We start from the raw sequence: 14,062 nt of genomic DNA, 5'->3' as shown, positions 1-14,062 counted from the left end.
CAAAATTTTCCTCTCTTGATATGGAATTTTAATGCAAAATAAATTATGTTAGAAGATAGTGACAACATAAGCTTACCAAATACAGACATTAAATACCATAGCTTCCCGCCTCATCTCAGCATGTCATCTTAATGTAGAATATTATTCAAAACACAGAGCAGGCATGCCACCGAATTTACAACACCCTGTCATATAGCAATTTTGAAAGCATTATTGTCAAGCTGACATTTTATTACATTTCTGGAAATATACTAATTCAATCATTAAGCTTCATTCAACAGTTGTGAATGCTCAGGAACAAAGATGCATTGTGCTCTGCTTCAGACAATTTTAAATGTTGCTGAAAAAGGAGAATGAGGGTCATAACTTTTCATCCATCTCTCACTCTCTTGAAGCTCTATTCTTTTGCTCTCCACTGGAATTTAATATCAAATTATCCCTGCAAGGAATCACTGGAGGAAAGCAATGCGAGGTAAGCACACTGGTGATCCTGTCATCCATTTTCATAATTTCAGTTTATGTAAACAGACCATCTATTTCCAAGCCAAACACGGGGTTCTTGCCGTGGACTGAACAAACAATATTAGCTTTCAGCCAAGCAAATGTATTAGCTTTCACTGGACACAGCCCCACTGAGGTCTTTGGGGACTAGGACCACATAGCACAGCAAGCATTTGGCACACTGCAGTGTGGGCGAAACTCTGCCCCAGAAAAGAGATGTTGGCAAACGAGGTAGACAAAAATAACTTGTCTTAAAAGAATGCAACATTTGCACATGACACAACAGGTTGGTGGGGAGGTTACTAATTATTTAGATCAGACTAACACGAAGGCTTCTCACTCACAGCTGTGAGCTCTTTTGTGCTGGACATGGCACACAGCGTCTCCTCACATGCAAGGCCATTTGTCCACCCCAAGAGGTTTTAATCTGAACAGATTTATGCATGGCATAGTCATGTCTATATTCAGATCTCAAACTCTGACTCCAAGTAATCAATATTCCACGTATTAACCCAAATAATTCATCATACTGCTTTTAGAACTGAGCAGCTCATCACTAGCAAGAGAATGCTATGTGGATGGCAGATAGACAATGCCCAGACACTGTTAACTTGCCAGACAGGATATTTTGAGCATAGGACTGAAACAACTGACCGCTATAAGTATTTTGAAACCTTCAAGAAGGTAATATCCTACACAAGTAGAAAGCAAAGGTGATTGCAAAAAAAGCTGTATTCTTTATACAAAACATTGCACTAACAAAATTCTTGTTACTTTTCCAGGAAAATCTCAAAGATTCTGAAATACATTTCAACAAGGTCTTGTACAGAACACTCTTAAGAGTTGCTTTAGCCCTAACAATGAAAAGTGAAGTGTTAAATTTATGCTGTCTGCCTATTTTCTCTCCTCATGGTTTAAATTTCCAAAGCAGTAGATAAGGAGAGGCTAAAAAGCTCAGGGACTTGAAGGATATGATCCAAACAAAAGAATTAAGAACTGCTGTCATGTACCACTGAAATACCATTTCTAAGTGCTACTTACAGGTAAGTAATTAATTTTGTGTCTCGTCACTGCTTGTCTTCCATTTCCAAATGCTCCTCTATCTGCTATCAGAATATTTCCACATGTTTCTTTCTCCACAGGTATACTGCAGAGACATGGTGCTCCAGGAGCAACCCTGCAGCACTCCTCCCTCCTTCCTGCTCACCACCCCAGCCAAAGTCTCAGAGAGGGCTGGTCTGAAGCAGTCCTGGCAAGGGGATCTGGCAGCTTCATCGTGCCCTGAACTGATGTGGTGCTTCAGCAATACAGACATCAGAACAAGATCAAAACGTCAACCAGTAGACTAGATGGCTTTAGTGCTGTAGGCAAATGGCAACATAGAATTTCAGAACAAAATACATTATAATAATTGAGTGTATACATACACACATACACACAATAAATGCAGTCATGTAGGAAACATAACAGGCAAAAGCTGCAATCCTCCTCTGCTTGACATCCCCTCTGTTCTCTCCAGTTTATGCTACCTTACCAAGAGGGTTGCAAACTGCTCTTGGGGATCTATGTCTTCTGAAATGCATAATATCTGCTGGTGAAACTGGTGTTTCCCCCTCCATGGGGTGACATGCCACTCTCCAAGGCTAACTTCTCCCCCCCATTCCAAATGACTATTTCTGTTCTGGTCATTTTACTGAGGGCTTACATCCAGGCCCTCTTCTTACCCTGCTGTTGGAAGGAATAAGTCAACAGGAATAAGCAGTACACGGTATCAGAGACAAAAACTGCAGTTAATGTGAGAGCATAAGCACACATATTTGGGAGTGCATTTTACATGTTATTCCTAGTGTACTCATGCCTGTGCCCCATGGGCTGCTCCACAGCTGGAAATAGCTACAGAGTAGCAGTACCCCATTTATACCCGCACTAGACTACCTTGGCTATAGACTATATGAAGGCCTGGAGTAGAGAAAGTTCACACAGTCCCTTTATGCTTCAACAGCGATGTAACAAGTCCACAAGGCACCTAAAAATAAGGTTCACTGCATCTTGGATGATGAACAGATGTTTCAACAATAGCTGTAGACCCTTAGTACCTCTTATGCTTGTGCCAAACTGTACCACGGGCCTCACTAAAGAGAGAGAAGCTGGAACATTCAAGCATTAAACCAAGCCTCCCTTGTGAGCAAAAGGAATAACTCCATCTAATGATAGCAGTAAAAATCTCGTATCTGTGTAGATGAGCCAATAGAGGGAGAACCAATGCTGAAACATGCCTGCCGAGTTTGTGGTATTAGTGCCTCTCCAATCTGTACTAAATACTTACATATGGAGTAAATGTCAGGAGAAATCTTCTATTTTACAAAAATAATTAATTACAGAAAAAAAAGGTTTCTATGATAGCAGAAGTGATTCAGAAAGTAAATATCACAGATCTTTTCTTTCTGAAATAGAGAAAAATCTTGAGAAAACTTCATCAAATTTCTAACGATCATATTAACCGTGGAATTTCTATCTAACTGTGGTTATAAATCTCAAAGGAACTCATGGCTGCCCTGTGAATTAACAGTTCATCTTTTAATTAATCGCTTATTTACGCTGAACTTTGTCCCTTAAAGAGGCACATTAAGATTAGAATGAGAGGTTATCTTTCTAGAACAATACTGTTCAAATACTGAATTAGTGCTGCAGGTTTTATTTGGATTGTCTGCAGTTATACTCTGTGCAGCATCAAATGGCCCTCTTGCACAGCTTTTCACCCAGGAGTATCTTCATTAATAATCTTGCTACAAGTTAGTGTGATATTACTTACTACAGAGCAACCAATACAAAGCGCACCAGACTAATCCTCTGAGAATCCCATGAGCTCAGTTAAATCTCAGAGTTAGCCAATAAAACAGAAAATCCTCAGCTGGGGGAACAGGAGGCATGTATGCATTGGATGTGCAGGACGTGTGGATGGGTCAGATGAGGTGGGATTAGTCCTGAGTACTTCCTGACCCTCCAGGAGTGATACACCTTATTAAGCAGCCCTTGAACTGGGAGCAAGGGAGCATGAAGTGGCAGTGAATGTGGAAGACACTCTGGTGATTAAAAAAAAAAAAAAAGAAAGAAAGAAAAGGGTTTCTTCTAACACTTGGATTCAAGAAGGCACTTCAGCTTACAACTTGTCCCATTAGAGCCAAGTGCATGAAATCCCCACTGAAGTAATTAGGTTATTGATTTCAACAGAATGAGGACTCTACCCATTGCATCTCCTCACCACCCTGAAGTTACAAAAGCACTGAACTACTTTGCTGAACTGGTGCCTAGCAGACTATCTGAATTCTCTTGAAAGCTTTGGATGTAGTGATGACTCTGCAAAGTTGCAGGTTCTAATCAAACTTGGAGGTGGACCTTTCTCCCACTTGAAAGAGGGGAAGACGTGTGAGGGGATATAAAATAACAGGCAGAGGTAAAATTCTTACAAAGAAAGGACAGTCCTCACAATCAACATAATCCCTGGGCTCAGTCTTAGTAAGTTAAGAAAACATTTACCTTTTACACAATGAACATTATAAAAAATTCTACAGGCTTCCAAAACAGACCACTGCAACTGATAAACACAAAATTATCTCCCCTTTTCACCGGAAAATCTTTTTAAAATAAATAGTGCAGTATAAGCAAGCTAATTTCACCGAATTCCTTACAAATGTTTATTTTTCTCCCTTAGAGTTTTCTGTAAGCCACAGAGAGAATTTCAGTGATTTATACCTTAATGCTTCCACTTTCAGGCCAGATTCTAACAACCATCCCAATGATGAAAAACAGATGATCCACAGGGATGCCAACAACTCAAGCTTGAGCACAAAACCATACTACCCTTTTTTCTTATGAACAATTGAACTTGCATGTTTACAAAGACTTCCAGTTTTCACTAAAAAAAGTATTCTAGTTCTCATGGCTACCCACTTAAATAAAAACACCTAAACTTTCAAAACTGACCAAACAAACAAAAGAACTCAATTCCATTAGTCTCAAACATTTCAAAACAGTTAGTCAGACACCCCCAAAGAAGTGGCAGGAGACTTGAAGCAGCGGCTATCCTTTGAGTGCCGCAGTTTGGCAGGCAGAACAGGTTTTTCCCATTTTGAGCTGCATGTCACAACATAGGGTCAGAAATGAAAACACAAAAGGCTAAAGAAGAGGCACCCTGTGTTTTAATTCTGGTGCTGACATGGGTTTCCTCTGCAGTTGTCATGAAGAGCAGATACCGCTCCGGTCGTAAATCGGATCACACATTCCTCGCTGAAGGATATGAACTGGGACAATAGGTATGAAATAAAAAAAAAACCCCAAACCTGGAAGTTCAAACACTTTGCTAAGGTCACACTTCAAATACCAGTTTTCTCTCCAGCAGATCTTACAATGAAAACATGGTCCTAGATATTTTTCTAAGATGTATTTAATGAAACCCCAGCACAGAGAGCTGGATGCCTATCTTGTGGAGGTCTTCCCAAGCTTAAGTGCAAACAGCATGCATCCACAGGTACTTCAGACACTGAAGACAAAGGTTTAAAAGGCTCACCTCTAAGGCAGAATGAAAGGGAGATGGTTTTAGTCTAATTATCAAAGTCTTGCTCTTATTGATGACATGTTTATAGCGAGCCTCCAGCCCTCAGCACAAGCATCCTCAGGCTCTGCTCCACACGCTCATTGAGGAAAACTCTCCTGATCAGAAGCCACAACTCAAACCAAATGGAAAAAACATTATTGAACCAGGCCTCTGGTGCACCTCTGGCATCATATGCAGACGTGACAGAGCCAGAGGCATGAAATGGCAACTGACAGGTAAATTGCAGTTTTACCTCTTGTGCCAAAGTGCTTCAATCATGAGAAATTTTTAACATTACATTGATGAAGGGGAATACAATTTTATTTTAAGCAGAGTACCATAAAAATGAAGTGCAGACACAGAACCATCCCCAATCCATATGCTGCTTCACATATTTACTGTGGGATGCCTGAAAGTGTCTAATTTTAATAATTTGGAATCTAAAGTGAATGCCAAGCTTCCTCATCTTTACTTTTAATTCACTGTGATCTCCAGAGGCTAAATCTCTATGTCCCGAGCTCTAAATGTGTTCATTATGTCTTTTGGTGCACCCCTCCTCCATACCTACCCTCCATCCCATATTCTTTTATCAAGTGAACCAGCTTAAGGGATATTCTTCCTTTGATGAACAAAAATGGCATTCTCGGAGATCAGTTGCTTTTTTCAAAAGTACTGCGGGATATGAAGCACTTCAAGTCAAATGCTGCACTTAGATACACTACACATGGCTTTTTCTTCAGTTTTGGAAGCTGAGGCATGCACATGGTTTTCATGATAAATATATTCTCTGCCTCTTTTCCTCCCATTCTCTCTGTCTGCCTTCCTTCCTTCCTTCCTTCCTGGCCACATTGTGCAAGACGTAGACTTAAAACAAAACAAAAAACCCATCCAAAAATCTCACCCCCTCCAACCAACATACATTAAGTTCATGTAAATAACACCTGATATTTTAATAGTCACTGAACAGGCTGTTGCTTCCTTATTATCCCTGGTAAGATTTTTCCACCTAGTGTCTTGCAAGTTGCCATCCACTGCCTGTAATGAGATCATAGTTCTCTAAAGTTTTTATTTATCTTTTCCTCCAGTTACTTTTGAAGTCTTTGGAATCACACGTTTTGTTTTGTTTTTCTAAATACAGGTTGCCTTAAAGTAAGTAATTCTGAAGACATTTACCAAGAAACTTCGTACCCTCTGCAATGTAATGCAGCACCTCTGTATCTTACCTTTCTTCTGCCTAAGCCAATATTGCCCTTAAAGACTTACCCAGGGAAAAAAGGACCAATCACAAGGGCTGAATATTTTATCAATGACTTTCTTAAATACTGTTGGCCAAATCTGAGTGTAAATCTTTTCATTTCCACTGCATATTCAGTTGTCCCAGTAGTACTGACTTGAATATTTGTCCTCTTTGCTTCATTATTTACCTAGAATCTAGGATTATTTCACATCAACTCACAGCTGCTAGCCGTGAAGTGCTGTGAAAGAGCAAAGGTAGCATCCAGAACCACTCCCAACAACACACAATTACTGACAACTCTGCCCTGAGAGCTCTTAATGGCTCAAAGTTACTTGTGGGCCATGATAAACACAAGGTACAAGGTGGTGGAGAAGACTAAGATGAAAATCAGCCCACAGAAAATCCATCAGGATAAGCACATGGATCAGGCAATTTAGGGCCCCTCAGAAGCAAATACAAAGAATGCTGTAAGAAATACACATTCAAATTTGGGTTCTGCAGAAGAAATGTCTTTTGTACCCACTCCCACCTCTGAGGAGCTTTGAGGTTTGAGGCTGGAGCTGAAGGCAATAACCAGATGTCTTCAACTCCTCTGAGTGACAGAAGGCAAAATGGTTCCTGTTGGTTAGTAAGGGAGATACTGTTGTAGGCAAACCTGGAGCACCTGTCAAGGAAAAAATACACTGGAGTCCTCGCAGTCCCTAGCCTAGCAGCAAACTGCAGAAGCAGACACACCCCAGGGAAACTGATAAAAGGCCAGTCACAGATGATTCAACAGCCTAGGAACTAGTTTCTGGGGAGGTGGGCAGCATGAGTTCCTTGACTCACAATGATGACGCTGAAGTCTCGAAGGGTGCCTCCAAGCTTTATTTTGGTGGGGAGTGAAAAGGTGGACAGGAGGAACAACTAAGTACTGAAGCATCCTTACACCTTTTCCTTCATCCCACAGACACAGCTCCATTATGTTGCACAAATCCAAAACCAAATCTGTAATATGTCCAAGAAAATACATTTTTGGAAGGGCTTACTATTAAGGACTAGATGCCAAGCAAATAAACAGGAAGAAATGCATATGCATCAGAGGAAATAATGGCAGGCTGTAGCTATTGAAAACTAGTAGGAAGGGAAATATAGCTGGAAAGTTAATGCTCTAACAGCTTGCTCTGAAAGGGTATCATGAAGTGGAGAGGGGGAGGAAGGATGTGTTATTTCACATTAGAGATGCGCATGAGATTACAGATGGCTCAGTCATAGACCTTGAATACTTACAGATTATACCTGTAGTCCAACTAAAGACGGAGTTAAATCTCCTACAGGCCCTGAAATCCTGATACTACAGTGAGCCAATAACCCTGCATCTGTTCTTCATGTGTGGAAATAAAAACAGGCTAATCACAGATGCACACAGCCTGGAGGATGTTTGATGAAAATCTCATCTGACTGAAGAAAAAAAAAATTTCCCGGTGTCCTAAAAAGACGATGACTTCTTAAAATAGAAAATTCTAAAACCCTACGTGGAATATCTCAATGTTTTGATGAGTGAAGAGACTTAATAAATCACCTAAAAGCTACGAGCAACTTAAGCATCAACGATCATGATCTAGTCACAGTGACTGTTTTAGAATTAGTATATACATTATTGCCTGGTGTTCATATTCTGTTTGCACAATTGTCAACATAGAACAAGAAGAGAGAAAAAATGCAGAGAACCGTTTAAAAAGAACCTACTGCATGCCAAAGGGCTTTTCCAGTGTTGCAAGAGAGAGTTATGCTTGTGAAAAAAGCACATGCCCAAGAAGATAAAGAGCAGAAACTTCAGAAAGACCAGCAGATTTATAAAGAATGGAGAGAGCAGAGAAATTAGTGATAAACAAATGAATAATCATAGGCAACCTCTAAGGAAGCAGAGGAGGCAATACAGCACTGAGGACTACTAATGATGTTTAAAGACAGTAAAAAGGCACTTCTGAAAGCACCCATGCAGACCAAGTCTATAGTTTGCTGCAGACAGTAGGATCAAAAATGACACGGGAGAAGAAGGATATTGAAAAAACAGCACTATGTAGAATTATTAGGACAAATAGTTTGGTGAATAAAAAATGGTTCTTTAAAAGATTTCAACACACAGCTGTCAAGAGAGACACAAACAGATGGGTCGCTAGTGCCCATTTCTAAATTCCAGGGATCATGTCTTCCTCTAATGCAATGTCATCAGTTTGTCATTTGGGGGCAAAGCAACATGAAACTTCTGCAAGAAAAGCTTCCTTTAGTGCCAAATGATGAAAAGGGAAGGTTACTCTTCCAGAACACAGTTAAAACTCACAGTAACCACTTTTTTCAATGCCAGGTAGCAAACCTAGCAAGGAACAGTTTGCAGACTTAAAGCAGTAGATACACCTTGAAGACCGTGACTTAAGGACTTAGACCTGGAACAAATTGTTAAGTTCACTTATGTCTTCTGTAATCATCACAGATAGCTGCTTCAAAATAGGTACTCAAAATAATCCCAGCAATGCTTCTTTCAAAATCCTGTGCTCAGCCCTTCTAGCCACACTTCAAGAAAGAAGTGAAAATATTAGTGGAGCTCAAAGGAAGGCAAAAGAATTGACTCCTGAGTAGGGCAAAGCAAAACAAAGCAAATCTTACATGTGAGGCTGACTGAGTTCACTCAGCCCTGCTATAAGTTTGAGAGCTGTCATTGTGTGTCATTATTTAGCACCACATTTCAAACTCACAGATAAGAGCTGACAGTAGGAATTTCGACCTTCATTTCCCAGCAAAATTTCCCACTAATGTTAATAAATGCACAATAGAACAGTTTACCAGGACAGACAGTCAACACATGTCTGAAGTTTTCAAAATGAGATTGCACATGTTTAAAGAAGACACACCCAAACCAGCTCTTGAGGGGGTGGCAGGGAAATCTATGGCACAAAAAATGTCACAAAAAATGTCAAGTCAGAGGAGTACAATGACTTCTGACTAGTCTTCGAGACTATGAATTGGAGTACTTAACCATAAAAAATCGGAAGAATCAAATGGCTCCTTTGAGACATGTTGTGGCAAACAGCACTTGTAAGAGGTCCTCGAGTATTCAAAACCATTCAGATACACATCCACACAAACCTTTCCAGTGTCTGGGAGCCACTTATGCTGAGCTCTACCCCAATAACTGTTTACATTTGTTAAATATACACACAAAAGACTAGGAGTCAACCTGGTGCCGAAGGCATGGTTTGAACATTTTCAGCAGTCACTCCAAAGAACCTCTGCTTTGACATTAGGCTAGACAAATGCTGGTGAGATTCATGTGGAAGTGAAAGATGACATACACTTGCTCTATGGGAAGGCTCTTTCTTACAATGTGATATCCTATGCTATTGTGACCATCATTCCTAATCATATATGAGCTGGAATAAGGTATTCAAACACAGCACATCCTTTCATGCATGTAAATGGGAAAGCAGTTTTGGAATAAGAAAGACAAATTATATCAAAGCAGACATTCCCTAGATGAATGAGGGGAAAAAAAATCCCATATCAATCTACAACAGTAATCAATCTCAAGTACATGCTTTTTTATTTTCAGAGGAATAAAGGATTCTGGTGCTCTATCATCATTTTATTTACTTTAGCCCAGGAAGTGTCTGATCTGCTTTAAAAACTGTGGATCAATTCTGCATTAAAATATCATCACGCTGCCTACTCCTTCAAAGTGCCATAAAATATGCTGAAGGGAACACTGGCATGTTCCCCAGGTACCATGTCTCAAACAAAACCTACAACAGAGGAGTCTTTTTAGATAAAGCAGCTACCACCTTCCCACTCACTTCTCCCCAAGCACCAAGCTACCCATATGATGTATCTCTTTTTCCTTTTCTGGCTTTAGTCAAGAATATAAACCAAAAATACCTCACCTCAAAGGCTGTATGTTAAAGGTTAAGGAAATTACTGGTGGGGTTGACAAAACAGAAGGTAAGATGCCCTACCTTGAAGGACAACATTGTATGTTTAGTTTAGGTTTGTCATCACACATGAATGTAATACTTAGGGGTTGTCACTTAAATTAAGCCCACAGCCTACAGGCAGGTCTGCTGGCACGCAAGCTTCTCTGCTTCCTCACCCATGCAGAGTTAAACAGCTGCACAGGAGCCTATGTTTTTAATCAACAGTTTACTCCTGTATTTTTCTGTAGGCAGGAAATATTCATAACCACCTCGTTTCACTTGCTAAGGTTCTTTTTTTTTCAGGCACTGTGAAACATGCTATCCATACCACAGTGTTAAAGGGTCAGATTACCTTCACTTGGAACCTACTTAATAAATTCCATCAAAAGTCAAAACATCATTTAACAAAAACAACCAAGTCAATAAAAAGAAAATGAAAAAGATAAAATCCAAGTACTCAAAGCAAAAAGAATCTCAAATCCGAGCTATTTGAACAGTGTCTTGACTCAGGCATTGTAACAAAGCATTTCAACAAACCCCACAAGATTTCTCTTCACAGTGCTTTTCATCTGAAGAGCTTGGAACAAAGTTCTCACCATCTCTAAATCTTACTTCTACAAATTAGATTACTGCACAGAAGCTAACGCCATAACCCTCAATTTAAACAAGTTTTCTGGTATGCTTCAAAACCAAATGCTACATGAGGCTTTAGATGAATATCAATATTTACTACCAGCAAGGAAAAAACACAAACCAAAACCAAAAAAACCAAAACCCTGCCTCTGTTTATTGCCAAAACACAGCTTCCCGCAACCTGAGTTGGCATCAAGTCCATGAACAGGGCACATGAGTTTTTTCTAAAACACAAATATACTTACGAAAGAACATTCCCAATGTAGGCATAATATGAACAGCAGTAGGGAGTAGTCCCATCACAGCAGTAAGCTTTGCAGTCATTATCACACTGAGCCAGACAATCTTCTGCTGAATAAAAATAACATTCATGCGGTCAAATGGCAGCAACAACAAAATGCTGTACGGCACAGCTTTAAAGAAAATGCAATTTAACACTTTTATGCAGCCATAGGACTTCACTCAAGGCGCGACCTGACCCTGTAATCCTAATGGCAGCCCATTCCCACTCATTCTGCATTTCAGTAGGAAGTTCAGAATTAGGTGCTTTGTTTGTGTATGGGTATTTTGTAGTTGGCCATATCAGTTCCTTCTCACATTTAATCATTTGAAAGAAAAACGGCATTTTGAAATGTCAAGACACCACCTTTTCCATTCCAGCAAGGAGCTCAGAGGCCAGGCTGCCTCTCACTGAGCTGCAGGAGAGCAAAAGAAAACTGTCCGGGAACTGGCTACCTCCCCCAGTGTCTGCCCAGCCCTATGTGTAAATCAGAGCTTCCTGGGGCTCCCTCATGCCCTGCCAGCTGGCAGCAGTTCTGCTCACTACACTCCAGCTCCAGGGCCATGGCTGGCATGGCATGGCAGCACCCAGCACAGGGGCAGCGATATCCTCTCTGCCCCGCTGCCAAAGACTGTTCTGCTCAGATGGGGCCACAAACATTTACAGGAGTGATGCTCTGCTAGGCTGACGAACAACACAAATTGTGAAGAGACGGTAAGACAGATTTTTTTACAATTTAGAAGCATAGAAGAACACATATCCTTTTATTGCCATGAGAAGCTATTTTAAAGCTATCAACCTCTTGTGCTGCCACAATTGCACTAAGTTGAGTCGTCCCCAATTATATAACACTGTACAGTCTCTGGGTACTGCCACTGCACTCCCACGCTTCCCACATCTCATCCCAGGCTCTCCTTCCTAACTCTCAGGACCTAGATGAATCCAAATAGACTCTCTGGCCGGCACACCATCATCCTCGGTGACCTCTTCAGTCATACACACACTGCCACGGCAGAGACCTGAAAACGAAGATGACAAACTACACTTCTGCATACCCGTTATGCTATGGCTCCCATTCTCCAGGCTGCAGTGAATCACTCTCCGATGCCCACTACTGCCTTCCATCCATGCTGCCTCAGCTTTTGGTGTGCCAGGATCTAGGCAACCCTATCTCATCTCGGCTGCTACCACACTCCTGTTCCTGCCCCTCCTCTGGCTGGAAGTTCTCACCTTGCGCCATCTTCTTTTTTACACTGACAACTCATGCTGCTGATCCATCCCAAAACCTTAATCTTGCTCATTATATTTTAGCAGGTCAGCTCTTCTGAACCTGCTCATGCTTGGCCTCCGCTTGAAAACAAGCACCAAGTGAGGGTGAGGGCTCTGGAACCCAGCACACGAGTCAGCTCATATACCTGCACCCTAAATCTGTGCAATTACTCTTGTAGTAAACACACACGCACAAAGAAGATCAGCCCTCACAGCGAGCGAACTGAGGCAGATTGAGGGATGGCTAACTCCAGAAGGAGAGGGCAGGCCAGTGACTGGCACGGGCCCTGCTGTGAAGGAGCTGCAACTTGGGGGTGACCATGATGCCTATATGTGACACTTCTCACGTCAAAGCTTTTGCACAGTTACTTTTGCAGGCCTCCCCATGCCAGCAGCTTCAGGCTTCTGCTCTGTGGCCCACCGTTGCACGACCGCTTCCATCACCAGCTGTGCCCCTAACGCGTCTGGCAGCAGCGGCCACCGGCTCCCGCTCCCGTCAACTCACTAACCTTGGCCCTACCAGGGGCGCGGGGCCGGGACACCTCACGGCGCCCGTCCCGAAGGATTCAACCTGCCCGCAGCCCGCGCGGCAGTCACGCACTGCACACCCCGTCTGGGAGAAGTCTGCTGAGAGTCCCCATACAGCCTCTTCCAACTCCAGCCGCCAACTCCATCACGGACGAGTAAAAGCCCCTGCGCCTGCCTTAAACGGCCGGGCCCCGCTACTCGCCGCGACTGCCGGCGGAGGGCATCGCGGGGGCCGCTGCCGGTCCCCGGCCGTCTCCGCCCTCACAGCCCCGCTCTCACCCGCGCCTCCCCCCGGCCCCGCACCCCCACACGACACCGCTGACCTGCCAGGAGGAGGAGGAGGAGGAAGAGGAGGAGGAGAGGGGCACGCAGCACCCCCCAGGCGGGGCGCCCCTGGGCCCGGCCGCGCCACCCCGCTGCCTCCATGCCGGCGGCGGGCGCGGAGCCGCCGACCGCCCCGTCGCGGCGCAGGGCGGAGGCGGGCCGGGGTGGGGAGGGTGGCGGGGGCGGGCGGCCCCGTCGGGGCCGGGCCGAGCCCGTCGTCCCGCGCCGTGCCGGGGCCGCCCCCGGGCTGTGCCGGCGACTCCGTGGGTGGCGGCGGCGGGTCTGCCCCGTCGCTCCGCGGCCCCTGACGCTTCCCCGCCTCCTGCCGCCTTTGTCCTCCTCGGCCTGGCCCGGCCCGGCGAAGGCCCGCGAGGGGAACCCCAAGGGGGTGTGAAAGGCTTCACCCGGCTTCCTCCCGCTGCCTTGGTTTTCTGCTGGGATTTAAATCGTGGTTGTTTGTAAACTAGGGTTAAACTTGTGACTTGTTTGTAAGCGCGGGAGCGGAATCGGTGCGCGTGTTGGGACGAGCTGTCTTAAAGGCGGGATGCCGCAGTGATGGCAGAGCCGGCCTGCTTCCCGCGTGGCTGCCAGTGCACGTCCCGCTGTCCCGGAGCCAGCGCGGCGGCCTCTGGTGCCACGGGCAGGGAGGTAGGGAGGGAGCCACAGCGGAACCGCGCCGCCGAGCCACAACCCCCAATAGGCTTGTCCATTCACTTCACTGTTACAGATTGCCCGTCACCGGGCCAGAA

At 43.7% G+C, this 14,062-nt stretch overlaps 1 protein-coding gene across 2 annotated transcripts in view; it reads right to left on the bottom strand.

Annotated features, from left to right (window-relative positions):
- CYYR1 (cysteine and tyrosine rich 1) overlaps positions 1-13,442 on the bottom strand; it is a 65,368-nt gene extending 51,926 nt beyond the window's left edge. Inside the window, exons 1-2 of one of the 2 annotated variants that reach the window (XM_062002359.1) lie at positions 13,313-13,442; positions 11,158-11,263 (exon numbers count right to left, since the gene is read on the bottom strand). In XM_062002359.1, coding sequence (XP_061858343.1) covers positions 11,158-11,263; positions 13,313-13,415 — 209 coding nt within the window. In that variant the 5' untranslated portion in view covers positions 13,416-13,442. The remainder of the gene's footprint in view (positions 1-11,157; positions 11,264-13,312) is intronic. The other variant, XM_062002367.1, reaches the window with a different exon arrangement.
- Between the last annotated feature and the right edge of the window lie 620 nt (positions 13,443-14,062).

The sequence above is a fragment of the Colius striatus genome, chromosome 1 (genome assembly GCF_028858725.1).
Source record: "Colius striatus isolate bColStr4 chromosome 1, bColStr4.1.hap1, whole genome shotgun sequence".
NCBI lineage: Eukaryota > Metazoa > Chordata > Aves > Coliiformes > Coliidae > Colius > Colius striatus.
This window is presented reverse-complemented; position numbering and strand designations above follow the sequence as displayed.